At 40.5% G+C, this 24,735-nt stretch overlaps 1 protein-coding gene across 5 annotated transcripts in view; it reads left to right on the top strand.

Moving 5' to 3' along the window:
• The window catches only part of OSMR (oncostatin M receptor), a 61,764-nt gene that overhangs the window by 2,844 nt on the left and 34,185 nt on the right, over positions 1-24,735 (top strand). For 3 of the 5 annotated variants that reach the window (XM_061129914.1, XM_061129912.1, XM_061129913.1), the window contains exons 2-3: positions 13,034-13,119; positions 21,204-21,376. In XM_061129914.1, coding sequence (XP_060985897.1) covers positions 13,047-13,119; positions 21,204-21,376 — 246 coding nt within the window. In that variant the 5' untranslated portion in view covers positions 13,034-13,046. Of the gene's footprint in view, positions 1-9,949; positions 9,988-13,033; positions 13,120-21,203; positions 21,377-24,735 lie in introns of those variants that run through there. The other 2 variants (XM_061129911.1, XM_061129909.1) reach the window with 2 other exon arrangements.

The raw sequence follows: 24,735 nt of genomic DNA, 5'->3' as shown, positions 1-24,735 counted from the left end.
TGGGAATGTTGTAGGCTCGAGCAGAGGGAAAGCTGAGCAAGTATCATCTTACTTTACAGGAACACTGAGCCCTGGCCCTGCTTTCCCTGGAGGAAGTCCTTTTTGACTGAAAAACATATATGAAATGGGGAAATATGAGACAGATAAATAGTTGTGAGAAATTCCCCTCCTTCCAAGCAGGATTCCTCATAGCTCTGTAGCACAGATTTCTTTTACAGAAGCTGTGTCCTTGTGTTCACAACCCTCTATTGGTTTTCAGAAGTTATTTACTCTAGTTTATCTGTTTTATTTTCTATGTTTTAAAAATAATACAAATGATAAATGAATATATATATGAAGTAAAGGGGGAAAATGTAGAACTACCTTTGTTACTCCTATTCTCACTCAGAAGAGGGAAATTTCAGGTTGGTACCTATTATTCCAAGACTTTTTTTTTGGTATATATTTGCAAATATACATATATGTGGTGGTTTAGTTGCTAAGTCCTGTGCGACTGTTGCGACTCTATGGACTGTAGCCTGCCAGGCTCCTCTGTTCATGAGATTCTTCAGATAAGAATACGGGAGTGGGTTGTCATTTCCTTCTCCAATATGTATATATACTATATTTTAGTAAATGTAAATGAGATCTTACTATCATTGTGCAGCTTACCTTTTCACCTCCAAGTCTTAGACCTCTGTCATGTCTGTATGTACCTCTTTTATTAATGGCTACATTCTAAAGTAATAATATTTATTCTTATTTCTAATTATGTTAGCTAGAGATATTTATTCACCCTTTCCCTTATTAATGGACTTCGAAGTTAATTAAAATTATTCAACATTAGCAACAGTGCTTCAGGGAAAATGGGAATTCACTTTTGTGCTTAAGCCCAAGTGTAATATCCTAGGAGAGAGATTTGTGAATCAAACAGTTTATCCATTTTTCAATGTGATAGATAAAACTCTTAAAATTGCACAGCTGACCCCCCAGGTACTATTAATAATTTAAACTCAGCACATGAGAATTTGTTTTCCTCATCCTTCTTAACACCGGGTATTATCTTTTTGTGTTTAAATTTTCAAATCTGGTGAATGAGTGAAACTCAGTAAGACATTTTAATTTGCATTTTGCTGATTACTGCTGCAGTTTAATATCTCTAAATACTTATGGATTGTGCGTTTCTTCTGTGAATTACCTGTGCCTGTCCTTTGCTCACTTTTCTATAGAGTTGTTTTCTCTTATTTCCGTTTACTGCAGAAGCTCTCCAGGTACGCAGTTTCTTAATCTGTTGTCTCTTATAGAGGATGCAAATATTTCTTCTAATGTAATGCTCCTTTTCCCAAATTTTTTTTATTGTGGTAAAATACATAACATAAAAGTTACCATTTTAACCATTTTTAAGTCCACAGGTCTGTGTTATTAAGGACATGTATATTGTTGTGCAAGCATTACCACCATCCATCTCCAGAACTCTTCATCTTGCAAAACTGAAATGCTGTACCCATTAAATGATAACTCCCCATTCTCTCCCTAACCCCTCACAACCATAGTTCTACTTTCTGTCTCTATGAATAGTCCAGGTACCTCATAAAAATGGAGGAGTCACATAGTCTTTGCATTTTTGTAAGTGGCTTACTTCACTTAGCAAAATGTCCTGAAGGCTTATCCCTGTTGTAGAATGTATCAGAATTTCCTTCTTTTTTAAGGCTGAATAACATTTTGTTGTTTGTATATACCACATTTTGCCTATTCATTCATATTGCTTTTATTTTTAATTATCTTTTGCTGCACAGAAGTTTTATTCATTTATTTTTAAATGTATTTATTTTATTTTTGTCTGTGTCAGGTCTGCATTGCTGCTTGGGCTTTTCTCTAGTTGTGGCGAGTGGGGGCTACTCTTCCTTGCCATGTGCAGGCTCTTCATTGTGGTGGCTTCTCTTCTTGCAAAGCACGTGCTTCAGTAGTTGCAGCTCGTGGGCTCTGGAACACAGGCTCAGTGGTTGTGATACATGAGCTTAATTTCTTTGCTGCATGTGGGCTCTTTCCAGACCAGGAATGGAACCAGTGTCCCCTGATTAGCACGTGGACTCCCATCCATTGTACCACTAGGAAAGTCCTGCAAGGAAGTTTTAGGTGTTTGTGTAATCGACTCTGCAATCTAATGACTTACGTGCTTTGTCTAGGTTAGAAAGACCTTTCTCACCTGAAAATTATTTCTAGGCTTTTATTTTTTTCTAATACTTTCATTACTTGGGGTTTACATTTAGCTTTTCAAAATACCAGGTTTTTGTATAAGATGAAAGGTAAAATGTCACAACTGTTTTCTTAAGTTTTAAGCAGTTGATCCAGTGAGCCTCCGAGTGTTCACTTCTGTTTGACTCTTTTATGATCCCTCAGACTGTAGCACGCCAGGCTCCTCTGTCTGTGGAATTTTCCAGGCAAGAATCCTGGAGTGGGTTGCCATTTCCTTCTCCAGGGGATCTTCCCGACCCGGGGATCGAACCCACGTTTCTTGCATCCCCTGCACTGACAAGTGGACTGTTTACTGCCATACCACCTGGCGTGGGAAGATACAGTTGATTCAATATGGTCTATTTATAATCATACTACTTTTTTCCAACTCATTTGAATTCTATTATTTACAGCAAAATAAATTCCTATTTATATAAGGACCTGTTTGAGGATTCTTACTTCATTGATCTATTTTTGTCTCTTCTCTGCCCGTTTCACTCGTATTCACTGCATCACTTCTGCTGTAACTTCAGTTCAGTTCAGTCGGTCAGTCGTGTCCAACTCTTTGCGACCCCAAGGACTGCAGCATGCCAGGCTTCCCTGTCCATCACCAACTCCCGGAGCTTGATCAAACTCATGTCCATAGAGTCCATGATAGCATCCAACCATCTCATCCTCTATCATCCCCTTCTCTTCCTGCCTTCAATCTTTCCCAGCATCAGGGTCTTTTCCAGTGAGTCAGTTCCTCATATCAGGTGGCCAAAGTATTGGAGTTTCAGCTTCAGCATCAGTCCTTCCAATAAATATTCAGTGCTGATTTCTTTTAGGATTGACTGGTTTGATCTCCTTGCTCTCCAAGGGACTCTCAAGAGTCTCCTCCAACACCACAGTTCAAAAGCATCAATTCTTCCGTGCTCAGCTTTCTTTATAATCTGACTCTCACATCCATACATGACTACTGAAAAAACCATAGCTTTGACTGATGGACCTTTGTTGGCAAAGTAATGTCTCTGCTTTTTAATATGTCATAGCTTTTAATATGTTCATAGTTTTTCTTCCAAAAAGAAAGTGTCTTTTAATTTCATGGCTTCAGTCACCATCTGCAGTGATTTTGGAGTCCAAGAAAAGAAAGTTTGTCACTGTTTCCATTGTTTCCCTATCTATTTGGCATGAAGTGATGGGACCAGATGCCATAATCTTAGTTTTTTGAATGTTGAGTTTTGAGCCAGCTTTTTCACTCTCCTCTTTCACTTTCATCAAGAGGCTCTTTAGTTACTCTTTGCTTTCTATCATTATGGTGGTGTTATCTGCATATCTGAGGTTATTGATATTTCTCCCGGCAATCTTGATTCCAGCTTGTGCTTTATCCAGCTTGGAATTTCACATGATGTACTCTGCATATAAATTAAATAAGCAAGGTGACAATATACAGGCTTGATGTACTCCTTTCCCAATTTGGACCATCCATTTTTCCATGTGCAGTTCTAACTGTTGCTTCTTGACCTGCAGAAAGGTTTCTCAGGAGGCAGGTAAGATGGTCTGGTATTCCCATCTCTCTAAGAATTTTCCAGAATTTTTTGTGAAGTCAAAGGCTTTAACATGGTCAATGAAGCAGAAGTAGATGTATTTCTGGAACTCTCTTGCTTTTTCTATGATCCAACGAATGTTGGCAATTTGATTTATGGTTCCTCTGCCTTCCTCTGCCTTTTCTAAATCCAGCTTTTACATCTGAAATTTCTTGGTTCATCTAGTGTTGAAGTCTAACTTGAAGGATTTTGAGCATAACCTTCCTAGCATGTGAAATGAACACAGTTGTATGGTGGTTTGAACATTCTTTGGGACTTCCCTTCTTTGAGACTGGAATGTAAATTAACCTTTTCCAGTCCTGTGGCCCCTACTGAGTTTTCCAAATTTGCTGGCATATTGAGTGCAGCACTTTCACAGCATCATCTTTTAGGATTTGGAATAGCTCAGCTTGAATTCTGTCATTTCCACTAGCTTTGTTCTTGGTAATGCTTCCTAAGACCCACTTGGCTTCACACTTGTGATGTCTGGCTCTCGGTGAATGACCATACCAGCATGGTTATCCAGGTCACTAAGACTTTTTTTGTATAGTTCTTCTGTGCATTCTTGCACCTCTTTTTAATCTCCCGTGCTTCTGTTAGGTCCACCGACCATTTCTGTCCTTTATTGAGACCATCTTTGCATGAAGTGTTCCCTTGGTATCTGTAATTTTCTTGAAGAGATCTCTAGTCTTTCCCATTCTATTTCTATCTTCTTTCTTTGCCTTGTTCATTTAAGAAGGCTTTATCTCCCCTTGCTATTTTCTGGAATTCTGCATTCAGACGTGTATATCTTTCCCTTTCTCCTTTGCCTTTCACTTCTCTTCTTTTCTCAGCTATTTGTTAGGCCTCCTCAGACAATCATTTTGCCTTCTTGCATTTCTTTTTCTTGGGGATGGTTTTGGTCATTGCCTCAGTGAGTAGCAGTGCTTACTTTTTCAAACTCTTACCAATGCTAGGTATTAAGTCTTTTAAGTCAGCTTTGCCAATTGGACACCACACAGACACACACAGAGATGTAAACAATTGCAGCTTTAATTTGCATGTATTTAGTTATTAGTGACAGTGTCTAGTTTTCCTTTTTTCTTTTTGGTTATTAATATTTATTTCTCTTTTATATTACATAATCATGTCATTTATCAGTTTTTCTTTGGAGTTTCTTATCTTTTTCTTATTGATTTCTAAGAGCTTTTTATATATTAGGGACATAACCCTGTGACATGAATATTGATACTATTGTTCCCAGTTTGGTTTTGGACCTATTATATGTCTAAAATATTTTCAATGTTCATTTGATTGTTATAGCAGTCTTTACTTTTGCTCCCGGTTTCATGTCACGCTTGACAGATTATACAAATATCCACCTATGTATTAGTCAAGTAATTTTTTCTTCCATTTTTACTGAGACATAATTAAATAAAACACTTTATAAGTATAGGGTATATGATAATGATTTTACTTACATGCATCATGAAATGTTTATCCCATTAAGTTCAGTGAACAGCTATTATCTCATATAGATACATAATTAAAGAAACAGAAAAAATTTTTCCTTGTGATGAAAACTCAGGATTTTCCTCTTTTAACAGTTCTCATGTATAACATGAAACACTGTTAATTATCTTTATCATGCTTGTATTTATTTATCTTATACATAAATACATCCCATGCATTTATTTATCTTATAACTGGAAGTTTGTACCTTTTGACTGCATTATCCAATTCTCCCTGCCCCTACCTTCTGCCTCTGGTAACCACAAATCTGATCTTTTTTTCATAATAGTTTGTTTATGAAGTGTAATCAGCTTTCAACACTATGTTAGTTCCTGGTATGCAACATGCAAAATTTCAATACATTTCTAAATGATCACCATGATTAAGTCTAGTCATCTGTCACTAAAGATATTACAGTACTATTGACTATATTCACCACACTGTACCTTTCTGTGACTCATTTATTTTGTAAAAGAAAGTTTATATGTCTTAATTTCCCTCATCTATTTCTTTCCTCTTCCCACCCCTTGTCTCTGGCAAACCACCTGTTTGTTTTCTGTATCTATGACTTTGTTTCTGTTTATAAATTACCTGTGTTCATTTTTTAGATCCCACATATAAGTGAAATCATATCGTGTTTGTCTTTCTTTGACTTGTTTCACTTATAATAATCTGTAGCTCCATTCATGTTATTGCAAATTCCAAGATTTCATTATTTTCTATGGCTGAGTAATATTCCATTGTGTATATGTGCCACATCTCCTTTATCCATTTACCTATTGATGAGCGTTTAGGCTGTTTCCATATCTTGACTATTATAAATAATGCTGCAATGAACTAGGGGCACATATATCTTTTCAAATTAGTATTTTTGTTTTCTTCAGATAAATACTCAGAAATGAATTTGCTTCTTCATAGCAGGCTTCCCTGATAGCTCAGATGGTAAAGAGTCTGCCTGCAATGCACGAGACCCAGGTTTGATCCTGGGTGAGGAAGATCCCCTGGAGAAGGGCGTGGAAACCCACTCCATTATTCTCCCCTGGAGAATCCCATGGACAGAGGAGCCTGGTGGGCTATACAGTCCATGAGGTTGCAAAAACTTGGACAAGGCTGAGTGACTAACACTTTTCACTTTCATGGTAGTTTTAATTTTTAATTTTTTGACTAACCACCAACCTCTTTTCCATAGTAGCTGCACCAATTTACATTCCCATCAACGATTCAAGAGGATATGTATACTTATGACTGATTCACTTTGTTGTGGGGCAGAAACCAATACAATATTGTAATGAAGTATCCTCCAATTAAAGCTAAAAATTAAAAAAGAAACAATGCAAGAGGTTTCCTTTTCTCCACATTCTCATCAGCATTTGCATTCTTACAGTTGTGAGGTGATATCTCGTTGTAATTTTGATTTGTATTTCCCTGATGTTTAGTGATGTTGATCATCTTTTTCTGTGCCTATTGGCCATCTGTATGTCTTCTTTGGAAAAATGTCTACTCAGGCTCTCTGCCCATTTTTTAATTGTGGGGTTTTTTTTTTTGATGTTGAATTGTATGAATTCTCGGTTTATTCTAGTAAATTTAATGGTCTTGCATTTTTATCTTTGTTCATCTGGATTTTCTTTTGTTGAAGGAAATGAAGCAATACCAATAATGATCAAACTAACATTAATTGGGCTTACTATGTCTATGATCTCATAATCTCATTTGATCCTCATGGTAATCCTATGAGGTAGGTTATATAATCTTATTTCACAGAAAAGAAAATCAAAGCCCAGGTGGTTTAAGTAACTTGCCCATCATCATACAGTTAGTAAATGCTGGAAGGGGGATTGACTCTAAGTAGTCTTATGTCAGAGTACCTATATGTTAACTATTACAGCTTTCTTTTCCTACACATGTCTGGGTTAGTACCATTTGGGGGGAATAATGTATTTTTTCAAATGAAGAATCACCTTTGGCATTTACCAAATGCCTGCATATTCTTTGGGTCCAGGTTTTGCAGTTCTTTGACTTCACATACAACAGAGACTCACCTTTACTCTTAGCTGGAATCACAACTAAATGTTGCTTTAAAAAAACAAATGAGCAGTATGTGAGTCAATTGAGCCTCATAACTGAGGACTGATCTTACAAAACTGGTAGAAACACTTACCTGAGTAGGTTTAGAGAGCGAGGGAGAAGTGCTTGAACCCTGGGCATACCTCTGGAGGAGGAAGGGATGGTGAAATTGGAGTGAAATTACCCTGTGGGTTACCAGCCCTACGCTGTAACAGTGGAGGCCCTTTCAAAGGCAGAGTGTTACTTGCTTAGTCGTATCCGACTCTTTACGATCCCATGGACTTTAGTCCTCCAGGCAAGAATACTGGAGTGGGTTGCCATTCCCTTCTCCAGGGGATCTTCCTGACCCAGGGATCGAACCTAGGTTTTCTGCCTTACAGGCAGATTCTATACCATCTGAGCCACCAGGGAAGTCCATTCAAAGGCGGGTCTCTTTTAAAAACAGTAAGAAGAATGAAACCTGGAAAATATGGGGATTCTGTTAAGAAGTGAGCAGCTGTTTGTACTGCCACGTAAAACTCTTCCATAATGTACACACACTGGGCACATGTCCTGTTTCAACAGCTTCTTTCTTTAAAATTGTATTTGCATATAACATCATCAGGGCACCAAGCCAGTTTTGAAGAGGTTGGCAACACACCCACGTTCTTGGGAAGCAAGTGACTGATTAAGCTGCTTCTCATGGGGATTATTTGCAGTGGGGAAACTTCCCAGGAATAAATATTTCAGTAATGACCAAACAAGAAGTGCTGATGAAGAGGGACAGATTTTTCAAAATCTGTGCTTTTACTACACATGTAGTATTTATACTGACGGATGTTCAAAGGCCATCTTCTTTTTGCAAAGAGACAAGATTTGAATGAGAAGTTCTATAAAAAAAATAGGTAATTTTTCTTTTCTTTCCTCCCATTTTCCCCCCAGAGAAGGAATGTCAGTAAAAGACATGTATGAATTAGGCAACATTTGACAACAGAAAATGTAGACAGGCCTGAAAAGGAATCTGTTTTAATTAAAATTTAATGCAAAGGAGAAGGAATGCAAGAACATTGGTACAAGTTTTTACTCATTAAATAGATATTGACTGGGTAGCAAGTATATTCTGGAACTGTGATAGACAGTGGGGAATAAGATCCAAGCCTGTCCTCAGGCAGCTCATAGTCTGGGTGGGAATAATGGAGATCTGAAAAATAGAAATAAAGAACAGATTTGGTCTATATCCATTAGTCCTGTAGTCCTAATGACAGTTACAAACTATATGCTACAAACTTATCTACATAAAATAGATAAGGAACAAGGAATTACTGTGTAGCACAGAGAACTATATTCAATATCTTGTAATAACCTATAATGGAAAATAATCTGACTATATGTGTGTGTGTGTGTGTGTGTGTAGCCAAATTGCTTGCTACATACCTGAAACTAACACAAAATTGTAAATCAACTATACTTCAATTTTAAAACACTAGGATTTTTTTTTTTTTTAAGAGAAATAACATATTGCTGGGGGAAGGATGGGGAGGGGAAGGGTTAGTTAGGGAGCTGGGGATGGACATGTACACGCTGCTACATTTAAAATGGATAACCAACAAGGACCTATCATAATAACACAGGAAACTGCTTAATGTTAGGTGGCAGCCTGGATGGGAGGGGACTTTAGGGGAGAATGGATATAGTTACCTGTATGGCTGAGTCCCTTCCCTGTTCATCTGAAACTGTCAAAACTTGGTTGATTGCCTATACCCCAAGACAAAATAAAAAGGTTTTTAAAAAGAGAGAACAGATTTGAGTAAGGACAAAGTCATGCAGTTGAGGCAGGAAAGTATTTTTCCTCTGTGAATCCTGCCACCTCGTACTTCCCAGACTTCCTTTTCTCATTGAAAATTGGATGCAGCCTTGCTCCTCCCTCACAGCTGTAGCAAGAGAAAGCCTGTTGAATGAATGGGAGGACTGGGGAGTTAAGCAGAGTTTCGGAGGAAAAACCAAGCCCTGAGGGCCCGTTGGGGGGGAACGTGCCAAGCAGCCGGCTGATGCTGGACACACCAGCCCTCATCCTTGAGGTGATGTAGGAGAGCCTAGCCTAGTCCCAGATTTTTGTTTTGATCTGGTAAGGGGGCGTGGTGCACACTGTGAAGTGCCCCAGAACTACATGCTCGGACCTCTTTCTTTTTTTCTGTCTGTCCTCCTCTTGGAGATCATCCAGTCCCTTGGCTTTATACGTGTGCACCGAAAACCCCTGGGTTTGTCCCCTGAGCCAGGACCCCTTCCATGGACTCCACACTGTGTAGCTAGCTGGCTTCTTGACATCTCATTTGAATAGCAAGTAAGCATCTCAAGTTAAGATGTCACAAATTCAATCCTTGATACAGCCCACTAAATCATTCTTCTGCTTCTCTGTTAATGGTGATTCCATTTTCCAGGCATGCAGTCCAGAATTCTGAGAGCCACCCATGATGTCTCGGTTTGTCACCACCCCACACGTTCTGCCGGCTCTGTCTGTAAAACCTCTCCTGAGTTTCATCACCCTTCCCGCTGCCGCTGCCGTCCCTCCACCCCGGGGGTCTAAGCCAGCGTCAGTCTCCCAAGGACCACGGCCTGAGCTTGCTCCTGCCGCTCTTGCCGCGTTCAGACTCTTCTCATTAAGGGTTCTTCTTGGGTAAGACCACATTACTCCTTTGTTTAAAACTCACCAGCAGCTCCCGTCTCACTCAGAGTAGAAGCCAAAGTTTCTGAAGTGTTCTCCCCGCCTGCTCTCCCTTTCTGGGTGCTGTCTGATTTCTCCCGTCACTCACCTCCTTGCCCCCTCCAAGCCCCTGCTGTGTGTCGTGTCTGGACTATATGCCCAGCGCCCGGCACCTCAGGACCTTTGCACAGCTCACCCCCTCACCTCCGGGCTTTTCACTCTCTTATGGGCGTCTCACAGGGAAGCAGCTGATGCACTCAGAATTGGGTCACCCGAGGAAGACTGATGTAGGAAGGGTGGAGGGGAACCGCGTGGGCCGTGTGTCCAGTCGCCTGGGGCCTTGGATAAGAGTCCCTGGTGTCTGTGTTTTTCCCACAGTGTCAGGCTCTGTGCCTACAGGAAACCTGTTCACAGGGCATTTCCCAGAGGGGATTCCACAGGAGGGAGGAGCTCCACAGGAGGGAGGAGCTCCCGAGGAGGGAGGAGCGCCACAGGAGGGAGGAGCTCCACAGGGCTCCCTGGGAGGTTCTCCCTCTTGACTCTTGTTCTGCAGGTTCCGATAAACGCTATTGATTTTACCGGAAGATTTTCAGACAACAGCTAGGACTCCTGGTCCTTCTACAAAACGTCCTGAGTGGTCTGGAGCCTGCAATATCTGGATGGTGGCTGCCTGGTCACAACACTGGACAAAAGCACTTTGCTCTGTGCAGACAGTGACCGCTGGGTCACAGCTGCCACCTGTCCAGTGTGTTGTGAAACCATCCCTGTGAGAACTGGTGAAAAGAAAACCAGGAGATTTGATGGCAGCTGGAGCTGAGGTCCCCAGCTTCACAACCAGCCATGTGTGAGATGGTGGGAAAGGGCAGGGCTTCAGACAGGACTGTCCTGGTGATTCTATCCAGACCATAGGCACACGTCCTTTGTAAATTACCATGTCTTCAATTCTGTTATATGACAACTTGTGTTCTTTAGTTTCTGGTTACCCTTAACTGGTAGGTGGCCTCTAACTCCTAGTTTTAAGTTTCTTTGCCCCATGACTTGTTTAATTTTTGTGACTTGGTAAATATTTGATTTACTGAGACGCCACCGTTTAAGAAGCATCTTAAATAGTCCTTTCATGTGGGGAACACAAAGCAGCATGCGTCCTACGCCTGGAATTACCTGCTTTTGAACTGGGGCATGAGCAAGGAAATAGCAACACACTCCAGTATTCTTGCCTGGAGAATCCCATGGACAGAAGAGCCCGATGAGCTACAGTTCATAGGGTTGCAAAAAGTCAGACACAATTGAAGTGACATAGCATGCACGCTCTTCTCACCATGGAGGGTCCTTGTGATCCTTGTGCAATGTACATGCTAGGAGGATGGGACCCTCTGCCACTTGGATGGATATTTAGATGCACACTGAGTGCCAAAACTCCACTGTGGCATTTTCTTTTGCCTTCACTTTGGTTTTCAGCAGAAACTCTTTTCTCTTGAGTCAGTCTTCCTCTCCGGCTTTGATATTCAGTTGTAGTAGGAACCCACCTGAAGTTGCCTGTAGAGATTTCAGCATGGTGTGAGTGACCTGTTGTCAAAAGTTGAAGTAGCGGAAAGCAGTGCTTAAAGGATCAGGAAGAAAAGCTGTCGTTTGCAGACTTTTGCTCCTGTGTAAGCAGATCTGACCACTCGAGAGTAATTGAATGGTTTGGTTTACCCTCTTCCTGTCTTCACTATTGTTCCCATTTCTTGTAAAATGCTGTTTGAAGAAAACAAGTGGATAGTGTGGGCAGTGAAAATGGATGATCTGGTTCACAGGACATCTGGCTTTTGATGACCCCAAGCAGACTAGATGGAGGTAAAAGTTGACTTTGAATATTTCTTTGCTTCCCTCTGCGATGAGTCAGAGTTTGCAATAGAAAAGTGAAATTCAGTACTTCCCCTGACTAACGTGTTTATTATTAAGTGAAGAACGTATTAGCCGTCTTGAGACCATCCAGGTTATTCTTCGTGCCTTCACATTGTACAACGGTCAGAGGACCTGATGAATCAGCAGAGCTCTTTTGGCCTGTAGCTCATAACCCTCTTGAAGACAAGAGCACCGGAAGTTCTCTTGAATAATGCCACTCTGCCTGTCCCCTTCAGAGGCATGTGCGCGTTCCTCTCTGGTGACATTTTAAGGAGAGAGACAGGGAAGAGGGGAGATGACTCCCCTGCAAAGAATTAATTCGAATGGAGCTCTTCTGAGACTGTGGCTGGGTTTTTCTTCTTTATCTTTCTTCACCAAATTGTGCCTGGTGTGCAGAGATTGGTGACTCCCTTACCTGTTGCCACACAGCCTCAGCGTCCCATCTGGGAACAGCTGCCCTGGGCTGGGGCATAACCGGCTGCTTTCTGACCTCGACCGGCCAGGCTGGAGCAGCGCAGGTGACTCACCTCTGTCTCCTGTGTTACTCCTCCTCCCTTTGGGTCCAATAGAATAGCCCAGAAATGTACTTTTCATGCCAGAGGCGGAAAACACAAAAGAGCAAGAGGAAACACATAAAGTCTTTTGAGGCCTAGGCTCCAAGAGGACACACCATCACTTCTGCCTCATTTATGAGCCAGAGCAAGTCAGAGGCAGCAGGAAAATCAGCTCATTGTGGGGTGGGGGTGAGAGAGGTCTCCAAATTCACAGTGACAAGGGGTGTGGATATATGGAGGAAAGGAGAGTGGGAGCAGTTCTAAAATTTACCTATTTGTTTTTATTTGTGTGGTTGCATCGGGTCTTCATTGCAACATGAGTGATCTTTGGTTGCGGTGTGAGGGCTTCTCTAGTTGTGGTGCATGGGCTTAGTTGCCCCCCCTCGTGTGGGATCTTAGTTTCCCCGACCAAGATTCTAACCCTCATCCCCTACATTGGAAGGCAGATTCTTAACCATGGGACCCCAGGAAAGTCCCAGAGCAGAAGCCTTTAATGTCATTATCTTCCACAATAGGTTCAAAGAAAACTGCTCACATCTAAAATGAAATTTCTCTTCTTTGTAATTTATCTTTTTCAGGAAACGAGAACCTATGGCTTTCTTTGCAATCTTGCAGACAACATTCCTCTTGGCATTGCTGCCCTTGAGAACTTACCAAAGTGAAGGTAAGAAGTGAAAGAACAATAAAGAAAAAAAAAGTCACATAGAAAAAAAAAAAAAGCAAGGTAACTGGTGCTTTGGAGAAAAACGAACAGGTCATTTTTCTTTGGGAATTACCTGGAATTGGTGAGTAGCAGTGAGTAATTTAGTCTCCACCTTTCTGATCTTAATGGCTCATTTTAGTAAGTTACACCTTAACCCTGATTTCCTGGCCAATGGAAACTTGTCAGTAGACTTAATCCCTCAGAATTTCATGATCAATATATGATCCATTGGCAGAGGAGTTCCTTCTGTGTTTGGTGTGTTGAAATGGGTTATGTGATCAGAGTTAGAACAAGTTGGAATGGCGTACATTCATTGAGAGGCCGTTGCCTCCACGGTAATATGCTAAGTGCCAAAATGCTGTTTATGGCTAAAGAATTAGTATTCGTCTCTTAGCTACTTACCCAGTGAAGGTGTGTGTGTGTATGCTCAGTCACTTCAGTAGTGTCCAACTCTTTGTGACCCTAAGGACTGTTAGCCCACCATTCTCTGCTCTGGAGAATGGGATTTGTTATATAGTATACTTATTAAAGTACAGTTAATATGAAGTATACATACTATAGTATATATAGTATAAATATATACGTATTATACATAGCATAAGTGTATATGCTAGGAAATTATATATACTTATTAAAGTACATATACTTTAATAAGTTTACTTTAGCATATACATATTAAAATAATGCAATATATGATGAGAGTTTTTACCTTTAATGTTAATAGTTTTTCTAGAAATAACATCATATTTTATGGCTGCACGCTATTCCATCTTAGAAATGGGCCACAGTTTGTTTCCCTAAGTGTGTTGGAACCAGATGGAGAAACTGGTGGGGAAAGTAGGAGAGCCTGTGCCTAAGTCTATGGCTATCTGGTTCTAAGCCTGCTCTTTTTGGCCACACTCCAATGCTGTGTTGTCGAGAGCTGGGCCAAGAGCCCTGGGTCCTAGTTGGGTTCTGTGACCTTGGGAAAGTCACTCCCCCTTTTTTAGCCTCAGTTTCCCCCTCTGAAAAACACTGGGACTGGACTGAATCACCTCCAAGGTCTTTTCTCTACCTCTAACTTTACCTTGGCATTTCCCTCCATTTCCCAAGGATGTCCTAGATTGCTTTCCACTCAGTTATTTCTGACTGCTGTCTGCTGAGTACCTGAGTCACTCAACACTTACAGAGAGCGTATGTCAATATGAAGAGTTCCTCTTTGTCTAAAGCATCACAGGGCAGCCTTCTAGAGCTTCCCGAAGCACTGGTGATACAGGGTAGGTGACTCACTAATTCAGTAAGCAGTCACAGAGTGTCTCCACTGTGACAGGGGTGTTACAGTCGTGACTTCAGCGAGATGAGTAAGACTTAGTGCAACCTTTGTTCAGCTCACAGTCTGCGGGGAGACAAACGCCAAACAGGCTATGAGCGCATGCTGTGATCAGGGTTCAAATATGGGGTGGGAAAAGCTGCAATGGGAAGAAGAGACCTCCAGGAAGGATGAGTTGTTGGTGAGGGGCTGCTGGTCAGGCAGGCACTTGAGATTGTGCCGGTGCTGTGCTGGATCTCTGTCATTTGAGATCTGCTGTGGGTAAGACCTTGTGCCGAGTTCTGGGGACTAGAGTTCATTCCAAGATGCATAAGCCTCTGCCCTCCAGGAAATGTGAATCTAGAAGTGAGGCTGACAGCAACAGATGACCCTACCATACAAGCAAGGTGGAATGAGGACTAGGAAAGGTGGGCTGATTGTGTGTGCACTCTGCTTCTCTACACAGTTATTAAAAATAATCCAACCACCACCCCCCCCCCCCCCCCCCGCCCATTCCATAAGGGTTCTGCCTTTTCATTTTCCTAAATCTCCCTTTAGTTCATTTCCTAAATCTCCCTTTGGTTCACAGGTTTAGGGAGAGAATGAATATCAGCTGTTGCTTTCTGCTGTCTTTGACTAAAAAATTGAGACATTTTATTCACAAAGGAGATAAAACCTCTAATCAAATAATGATAGAGGATGACCGTCCTGTTGGGCTTTGAATGTTCAGGAATCCCAACTTATTTCATTTACCTTTGAGCGAATGAGGCCTGATAACTAATTCCCTCTGCCCAAACTTGTTAAGAGTCAGAATTCCAATTTATTAAGTTTCAGTGGGGAGTAAAACATAGAAATATAACTGGAACTCAGCCTTTTGGTGCAAATCAACTCAGAAGACTAAATTATGCATTCTGAAGTGTCATCTTAGTGAAGTGAACTTCACTTATTCCTTATCTTAAAGGAATATTTCTTTTAAAACTAGCATATTATATGGTTCTGAAAGTTATACATGTTTTCTGGAGAACATTTGCAAAGTACAGAAAAGCATAAAGCAAGAAAATTAAAACCAACACAACGTTGTAAGGTGATTATCCTCCAATTAAAAATTAAAATCACTCAACCTCACCATCCAGAGTTAATGACTGTTAACATTTTAGTTTTACTTTTCTTTATAGCTTTTTAAAAACAATGGAAGTGCTTTCAAAAATATAAAATGGGTTAGAGTTCAGTGTGACTTTTTAAATGTATGAAAAAGGTCAAGAAAAACTTATGATTTAAACTTGGCAGTGGAGTGAGAATGGAATTGGTAGGGAATTCGATGTCTGTATTCGTTGAATATTTTTATCATGATCATGTATATTTTAAAAATAATATTTATTGATGTGAAATTTACATAACATGAAATTACCAATTTATGGTTAAAGTGAACAAATCAGTGGCATTTAATACATTCAAAATTTTTTGCATCTACCACTTCTATATAGTTCCAAAATTTCTTTGTTGTCTCCAAAGAAAACACTGTAATCGTTAATCAATTATCCCCATTCCTCCCTCCCTCGGCCCCTGGCAACCTTCAATCTGCTTTATCTCTCTGTGGACTTAACTGTTTTGGATATTTCATGTGAATTGAATCATGCTGTATGAGACCTTTTGTATCTGGCTTCTTTTGCTTTGTGTAATGTTTTCAAGATTCACCTGATTTGTAGCGTATATCAGTACTTCATTCTTTCTTCACTTCAGTTCAGTCGCTCAGTTGTGTCTGACTCTTTGCGACCCCATGGACTGCAGCACGCCAGGCTTCCCTGTCCGTCACCAACTCCTGGAGTTTGCTCAAACTCACATCCATCGAGTTGGTGATACCAACCATCTCATCCTCTGTCATCCCCTTCTCTTCCTGCCTTCAGTCTTTCCCAGCATCAGGGTCTTTTCTAATGAGTCCATTCTTCACATCAGGTGACCAAAGTGTTGGAGCTTCAACTTTAGCGTCAGTACTTCCAATGAATATTCAGGACTGGTTTCTTTTAGGACTAATTGGTTTGACCTCCTAGCAGTCCACGGGACTCTCAAGAGTCTTCTCCAACACCACAGTTCAAAAGCATCAATTCTTTGGCGCTCACCTTTCTTTATGGTCCAACTCTCACATCCATACGTGACTACTGGAAAAACTATAACTTTGACTGTATGGACCTTTGTTGGCAAAGTAATGTTTCTGCTTTTTAATATGCTGTCTAGGTTTGTCATAGCTTTTCTTCCAAGGAGCAAGTGTCTTTTAATTTCATGGCTGCAGTCACCATCTGCAGTGATTTTGGAGCCCTCCAAAATAATTTTCTCAGTGTTTCCATTGTTTTCCCATCTATTTGCAATGAAGGGATGGGACAGGATGCCATGATGTTAGTTTTCTGAATGTTGAGTTTTAAGCCAACTTTTTCACTCTCTCATTTTCATCAAGAGTCTCCTTAGTTCTTCTTTACTTTCTGCCAAAAGGGTGGTGTCATCTGCATATCTGAGGTTATTGATATTTCTCCCGGCGGTCTTGATTCCAGCTTGTGCTCCATCAGCCCAGCGTTTCTTATGATATACTCTGCGTAGAAGTTAAATAAGCAGGGTGACAATATACAGCCTTGACGTACTCCTTTTCCTATTTGGAACCAGTCTGTTATTCCATGTCCAGTTCTAACTGTTGCTTCTTGACCTGTATACAAATTTCTCAGAAGGCAGGTCAGGTCATCTGGTATTTCCATCTCTTTCAGAATTTTCCACAGTTTGTTGTGATCCACACAGTCAATGGCTTTGGCATAGTCAGTAAAGCAGAAGTAGATATTTTTCTGGAATTTTCTTGCTTTTTCAATGATCTAGTGGATGTTGACAGTTCAATCTCTGGTTCCTCTGCCTTTTTGAAATCCAGCTTGAACATCTTGAAGTTCACGGTTCATGTACTGTTGAAGCCTGGCTTGGAGAATTTTGAGCATTACTTTACTAGCATGTGAGATGAGTGCACTTGTTCGGTACTTTGAGCATTCTTTGGCATTGCCTTTCTTAGGGATTGGAATGAAAACTGACCTTTTGCAGTCCTGTGGCCACTGCTGAGTTTTCCAAATTTGCTGGCCTATTGAGTGCAGCACTTTCACAGCATCATCTTTTAGGATTTGAAATAGCTCAACTGGAATTCCATCACCTCCACTAGCTTTGTTCGTAGTGATGCTTTCTAAGGCCCACTTGTCTTCTCATTCCAGGATGTCTGGCTCTAGGTGAGTGATCACACCATCGTGGCTCTCTGGGTCATGAGAATCTTTTTTGTATAGTTCTTTGGTGTATTCTTGCTACCTCTTCTTAATATCTTCTGCTCTATTAGATCCATACCATTTCTGTCCTTTATTGTGCCCATCTTTGCTTGAAAATTTCCCTTGGCATCTCTAATTTTCTTGAAAAGATCTCTAGTCTTTCCCATTCTGTTGTTTTCCTGTATTTCTTTGCATTGATCACTGAGGAAGGCTTTCTTATCTCTCTTTGCTATTCTTTGGAGCTCTGCATTCAGATGAATATATCTTTCTTTTTCGTCTTTGCCTTTAGCTTCTTTTCTTTTCTCAGCTATTTATAAGTCCTCCTCAGCCAACCATTTTGCCTTTTTGCATTTCTTTTTTGGGGGGATGGTCTTGATCACTGCCTCCTGTACAATGTCAGAACTCTCTGTCTGTAGTTCTTCAGGTACTCTATCAGATCTAATCCCTTGAATCTATTTGTCACTTCTACTGTATAATCATAAAGGATTTAATTTAGGTTGTACCTAAATGGTCTAGTGGTTTTCCCTACTTTCTTCAATTTAAGTCTGAATTTTGCAATAGGGAGTTCATGACCTGAGCCACAGTCATCTTCTGGTGGTTTTTGCTGACTGTATAGGGCTTCTCCATCTTTGGCTGAAAGAATATAATCAGTCTGATTTTGGTATGGACCATCTGGTGATGTCCGTGTGGAGTCTTCTCTTGTGTTTCAGGTTATGAATAAACCACAAGACGTTTGTCCATTCATCTGCTGATGGACATCTGGTTTGTTGTCACCTTTTCGCTATTGTGAACAGTGCTGCTACAAACATTTGCGCACACATATTTAAGTCTTGCAGTTCTTTAGGATATATATGTAGGAGTGAAATTATTGGATCATGTGGTGATTTTAACTTTGTGAAGAACTTTCAAAATGTCTTCTCCAGTTCCAAAGTCATTTTACACTCCCACCATGATGTACAAAGGTTTTTATTTCTCCACATCCTCACTGATGCTTATTTCCATTTTTAAAATCATAACCCTCCTTGTGAGTATAAGATAGTATCTCATTATGGTTTTGATCTTCATTTCCTTTATGATTAATGATGTTGAAGGTCTTTTCATGTGCTTATTGGCCATTTGTACATCTTTGGAGAAATGACTATTCAAGTCATTTGTCTGTTTTTAAAATAGAGTTGTTTGTATTTTAGCTGTTGAGTTGTCAGAGTTCTTTATAAATTCTGGATACTAGATGAGTGATTTGCAAAATATCTTCTCCACTTGTAGTTTTTCTTTCCACCCTTTTGACAATGTCCTTAGATGCACAGTTTTTAATTTAGATAAGTTTCCATTTGTTTGTTTTTTTTTTTCTTTTCTGACTCATGCTTTGGCATCATATCTAGGGACCCAATGCCAAATCCAAGGTCATGGGAGTCCATACTAAGATTCTAGTTGGTATCCTAACCATTCCCAGCATCTGATCTATAAATTCACAAAGGATGGACATCTTTCTGGGAAAATAGTCATTGATGGCCAGTAACTTGGATTTTATGGCCATTCTTGTTAACTTTGCTTCCATAGAATGAATTTTCTGAGTTTTGTTTTCTAAACTCTGAGGATAAAACCTTAATTAGATCCTGAAGCTGTCTATCATGTGGACCATTAACAGGGAGAACTTCATGCCTGTATCCACCAAGAATACTTATCAACTTTTCTGGCTAGGTCCAGAGCCCCATCCTTATCATCTGTATCCTGAATTTGGAAGGACCCACCTCTCAGACATTCCAGTCCATGTGACCTTTGATTGGGCAAGATGTTCCTGCCTTCACAGTTGGGGAGCAGTGCAATAAAGGGGGACAAGGCTTGGTGTTAAAGAGATCCATACTTAAGTTCCATGTCGCTTTGTGTACATTGTTTAAGCTATCGAACTGGAGTTTCCTCATCTATAAAAAATGATTGTCTCAGTTTTACAATGGGCATTTCATGAGAAGAAATATGCAAAGCACCTAGTACCATGCCTGATAAACTTTATGTGGTCAATCTTATTGTTGCTCTTATTTTTTACATCCCTGTAAGAAAAATACAGGCTTCCCAGGTGACTCAGGGGTAAAGAATCTGCCTGCTAATGCAGGAGATGTGGGTTCCATTCCTGAGTCAGGAAGATCCCCTGGAAGAGGGAATGGCTACCCACTCCAGTATTCTTGCCTGGAGAATCCCATGGACAGAGGACCCTGGAGGGCTACAGTCCATGAGGTCACAAAGCGTTGGATACAGCTGAGCAAGCACATGCACACTGAGAAAAGCAGCACATGTAGAATGAGTTTGGGAAATTTTTTTTCAGTATTAGAGATTCATTCCATTTTTATTCTCAAAAGAGGGTAATTTCTTACCATTTAAACTAGGTACCAGATCACTAGGGGGAAATCCCCAAAGAACTAGAAAAATGAATGCTAAAAAGATGATATGTGCTCCACCATGAACCATCAGCTACCAGTTGATTTTATCAATACACTCTTCATCTTTTCAATACCTTTGCACCATTCCCAGTGTACATAAGATGCCCTCAAACCAACCAGTGAAGCCTCTTGATTCAACAATACACAGTTTTTTGTAAATCCGTATGGCATTTCCTCTACTTATGTAAAAAGTGATGTTTTGTTCTTCTCCCAGAATTAGTGATCCCACTCATTCCATCAGGGCAAATCCACTCTCTGGGCTGTTTTCCAGCTCAGCAAATTTGACCTCAGCAAATCTGTCCCATGTTTGAATCTCTCCTCTTTGACAGACTCTATCCCACCATTAAACACTCTAAACTTGCAATCACTCATTATTTCATAGAAGTCTCTTGTGTCTCTCCACTAGGTTCCTTCCTTGAGCTAGAAACCTTGTCACGATTATTTCATTTCACACTGTGTCTAATCTCATCCGAAGAGCCCAGTGAATTCTTGCCGGAGGTGTTTTAAGTTCAGTTATAGCTGTTTAATAAACTATGAAATATTTGTTTGGGTTTTTTTGGCCACAAAACATATGGGATCTTAGCTCCCCAACCAGTGATTGAACCTATATCCCCTGCACGGGAAGACAAAGTCTTAACCACTAGATTGCCAGGGAAGTCCCCTAAACTATGAAATAGTTCATAAAATATTCATTTTAGATGTCCAGAACTATGAAATTTATAGCAAAAAGCCCTCTTATTCAGCCTTGTTATAAATTTCTAAACCATTTAGATTGTTCAATAAAGTATCCTTTTGTGTAGCTGCCAATATATTAATTTGCTGTGTATCATTGAGCAACTCATTTCATTCATCTAGGGCTTAATTTCTTCATCTGCTGAGTGATTTCTAAATTCCCTCCAGCTTTTCAATGTCTAATTCTAGAGTGTATATGTGAGCAATGTTTTCCAAAGCTAAACAATGATGATATTGAACAGTTTAATTATCTGTGACTATTCAATCATACTCCTATTAAGTGTTACTTCATATCGTGTTTTGGTCTTTCAGTCTTGTCTGAACCTTTACCATTAACTCCTGAATCACTGAGCATTTCCATCAATTCTACAAAGCAGTGTTTGCATTTACAATGGACTGTCCACAACCTTGATTATCATCAGGAATTAAAAATGGTTTTTCAGATAGAGATCAGTAGATTTAAAGCATCCGAAGTCATCTGGACGGTAAGTATTTTTATTATTGGCTCAGTATTTTAAAAATCCTTTTCTAACACCATGATTTGTCTTTTATGATGTCCTCCCCAAAATCCCAATCTGGAATCATTTTAGCTACTCAGAACAGTTCTAAATAATCTCAGTTCTGTGTTTTTAAGTTAAGAGGATCTGGGGCAAATTAACATGACAATTTAATTGCTGTAAAAATAGATCATTTTCTCAGTTCTTCTCTGTTCTCTATGAAAGCTGTTGGGGTCTGTCCTTGTGAAGACTGGGTTCCAAAAATCCATGATCAGCCATCTTATTCCTCTTCCTTCTTCCTTCTCTGCCTACCAAAGATTTTCCTAAATCAGATGTAATAGTTTTGCAATTCTCATGTCAGTGTGGCTCTCAGGCAGTTTCTTTACTGATACCGGGCTGAAATACAAGGAAGAAAACGTTCTAGCATTTTCTCTTCTACCCAGCAAAGAGGTCCCCCATGGACCTTGTCAGAGAGTAACTTACCATGTCCTTTGTTGCCTCACATGTGGCTTTTTCTATAGCAAATTAAATTAAGAAAATCCTGAACTTCATACTCTTTTTGCCTTTGAATTATTTGGGATTGATGTTCTCTAGTCTGGTTTAAGTCATGGTTATGTCTGTTTTGCCTGATGCTTTCCCCTTTGCTGCATTGGGGCACTTTGGTGGTTCCTTTCAATGACCATGTATGGTCTAGGGAGCCCTAGTAACCTATGCCCACATCATGATCATTTAGGATCGTGGGAGGCTGAAGGACAGTGAACTATTTTCTCACTGAAGGGAAACAGAGAATTTGCCTAGAGGGAAGTGAAATGCGGGTGTGTTATTGCTGGGGACCTCTGTTTGCTAGTGGACAGCCACTGTCCTCTCAGGCAGTGGAGGCATGGGTGCAGGGACCCAGAGGGCCAGTTCCTTTAGTAAAGCATAAAGGTCACTAACTTTAACGGTTCCAGTTACTTTTATGATCCATCATCAGCTTTGAGATCTGAATGAGTGGCCTAAATATCATTCTGACTGTTGATTTAAGGTTGATACCAGGTCTATAATTCTACCCCTCAAGGGGCAGCTTCCTACTGTGAGAATTATTTGATATCTTTTTTTTTTTTTAAGGCCAAACACAGTAGTTTATTTGGGGTTTGTTAGGACTACAGGCCAGGAGACACAGATCTCAGAAACACTTGCATTGTGTTCCCTGGTTTTTTATTTTAATTTTTCAATTTATTGAGATATGGTATAATGAGATATGGTATAATTGCTTTACAATGTTGTATTAGTTTCTGCTGTGTAGCAAAGGGAATCAGCTATACATATACCTATATCTTCTCTTTGTTGGATTCCCTTTCCTTAGGTCATCAGAGAGCGCTGAGTAGAGTCCCCTGTCCTATAGGTTTTTGTTAGCTATGTATTTCTATGTAGGATGTAGATATGTCAATCCCAGTTTCCCAGTTCATCCCACCCCTCCGTTCCCCCTTGGTGTCCATGCGTTTGTTCTTTCCATCTGTGTCTCTATTCTGCTTTGCAAATGGGCTCATCTGTGCCATTTCTCTAGATTGCATACAACAGCAGTGCTTGTATACAGCTGTTCCCTCCCCAGCCCTTCCTCCCACTGTCCCTTTCACGGGGATAATTTCTGTATTTTCATGTTTTTTGTATTATCGATGGATACACATGTTGATTTGGGCCTAGTACAGTATTGAACAGAGGTCATGTCAAGGCTAAGAATTGCCTAGGGAAAAGAAATTTGAATGGAGGGCTGGAGGAATTTGTGGAAAACTAGCACTTAACCCCATTATTGAAAGTAACATTAACCACAGACCAGGTGGACCCCTTTCTTTGTTCTTCTAAAAGATAGTTCTTTTTGGTACCATAGTAAAGAAAATAATGGTAGGAAAGCCTGAACCGACAGTTGTTCACATCTGTCTAGACCTTTGGTTCAGGTACTAGTTTTCTTTTCAAGGTAAAAAGAGAAAACTTCTTCTTTCTTGCTAAGTAGGTTTCTTGCTGCTGAAATCTACTTGTAACCAACCAAGGCTGGAGGTGTTTGAGGGTAGAGTTTTGCCTTGTCCATTACATGGTTCCCATAACATCCAGCCCAGCCTGACCCCTAGGACAGAGAAAGGTTTGTGATGCTGCTTTTTTCTTTTTTTTGTCACTTATTCATTTGACAAAAGATAATCACACCTGCCTATGCCAGATGCCAGGAACAGGTAAAGAAAAATCAGCTTTGACTTGAATAGTTTGCAGCACAGTTGAGAAGATAGTCCAGGACACACACAGCAACACTGGGAGGACAATTTCAGAAAACCTGCAATGACCTACCACTGACCATGCACACACAGAACTCTCTCCCTTTGCCTGCTGGGGCTGGGTGGTGTAGGACCCTCCAGCCCGAGGAGGGAACAGCCCCTCTCCAGCCAGCTCTGTTTCTGACTGGAGCCCTGGGCTCCACATGGGGGTTATGGCCACATGCAATCTTTCCCAGTCATCAGTCGCCATGCATCCCAGAGCAGATGAGGCCATGAGAAGCTGTTGTCTGAACCTCTTGGGACTGCAGTCAAGGACAGACCTAAGGTCTCCTCCACTTAAGGGTCAGAAAGCCAGCTGAGAGAGGCTGCTTCTATCTGGACCGTAATCTCCCTTCATAGGGCAGGTCCCTGAAATGCAACCTCACTCTTGCCGAGAAGGAGCAGCTTTCTGTTCTCATGGCTCCAATTGTGTGTTCCCAGATAAGCCAATGGATAATAATAAATAAATATATTTGTTTATGCTAAATTTATAAATTTATATTAAATTGAATATGTACCATAGATAAATAAAACAAGGCAAATAGATGGGGAAAAAGCTCCAAAATCACTGCAGATGGTGACTGCAGCCATGAAATTAAAGGTACTTGCTCCTTGAAGAAAAGCTGTGACAAACAGACTGCATATTAAAAAGCAGAGACATTACTTTGCCAACAAAGATCTGTCTAGTCAAATCTATGGTTTCTCCAGTAGTCATGTATGCATGTGAGAGCTGGACCATAAAAAAGGCTGAGCACCAAGGAATCGATGCTTTCAAATTGTGGTTCTGGAGAAGACTCTTGAGAGTCCCTTGGACAGCAAGGAGATCAAACCAGTCCATCCTGAAGGAAATTAACCCTAAATATTCACTGGAAGGACTAATGCTGAAGCTAAAACCAGTACTTTGGCCACCTGATGCTAAGAGCCGACTCATTGAAAAAGAACCTGATGCTGGGAAAGACTGAGTACAGAAGGAGAAGGGGGGTGACCGGGTGGGACTCAGTGGACATGAGTTTAAGCAAAGTCTGGAAGATAGTGAAGGACAGAGGAGCCTGGTATGCTGCAGTT

The sequence above is a fragment of the Dama dama genome, chromosome 25 (assembly GCF_033118175.1).
Source record: "Dama dama isolate Ldn47 chromosome 25, ASM3311817v1, whole genome shotgun sequence".
Taxonomy (NCBI): domain Eukaryota; kingdom Metazoa; phylum Chordata; class Mammalia; order Artiodactyla; family Cervidae; genus Dama; species Dama dama.
This window is presented reverse-complemented; position numbering and strand designations above follow the sequence as displayed.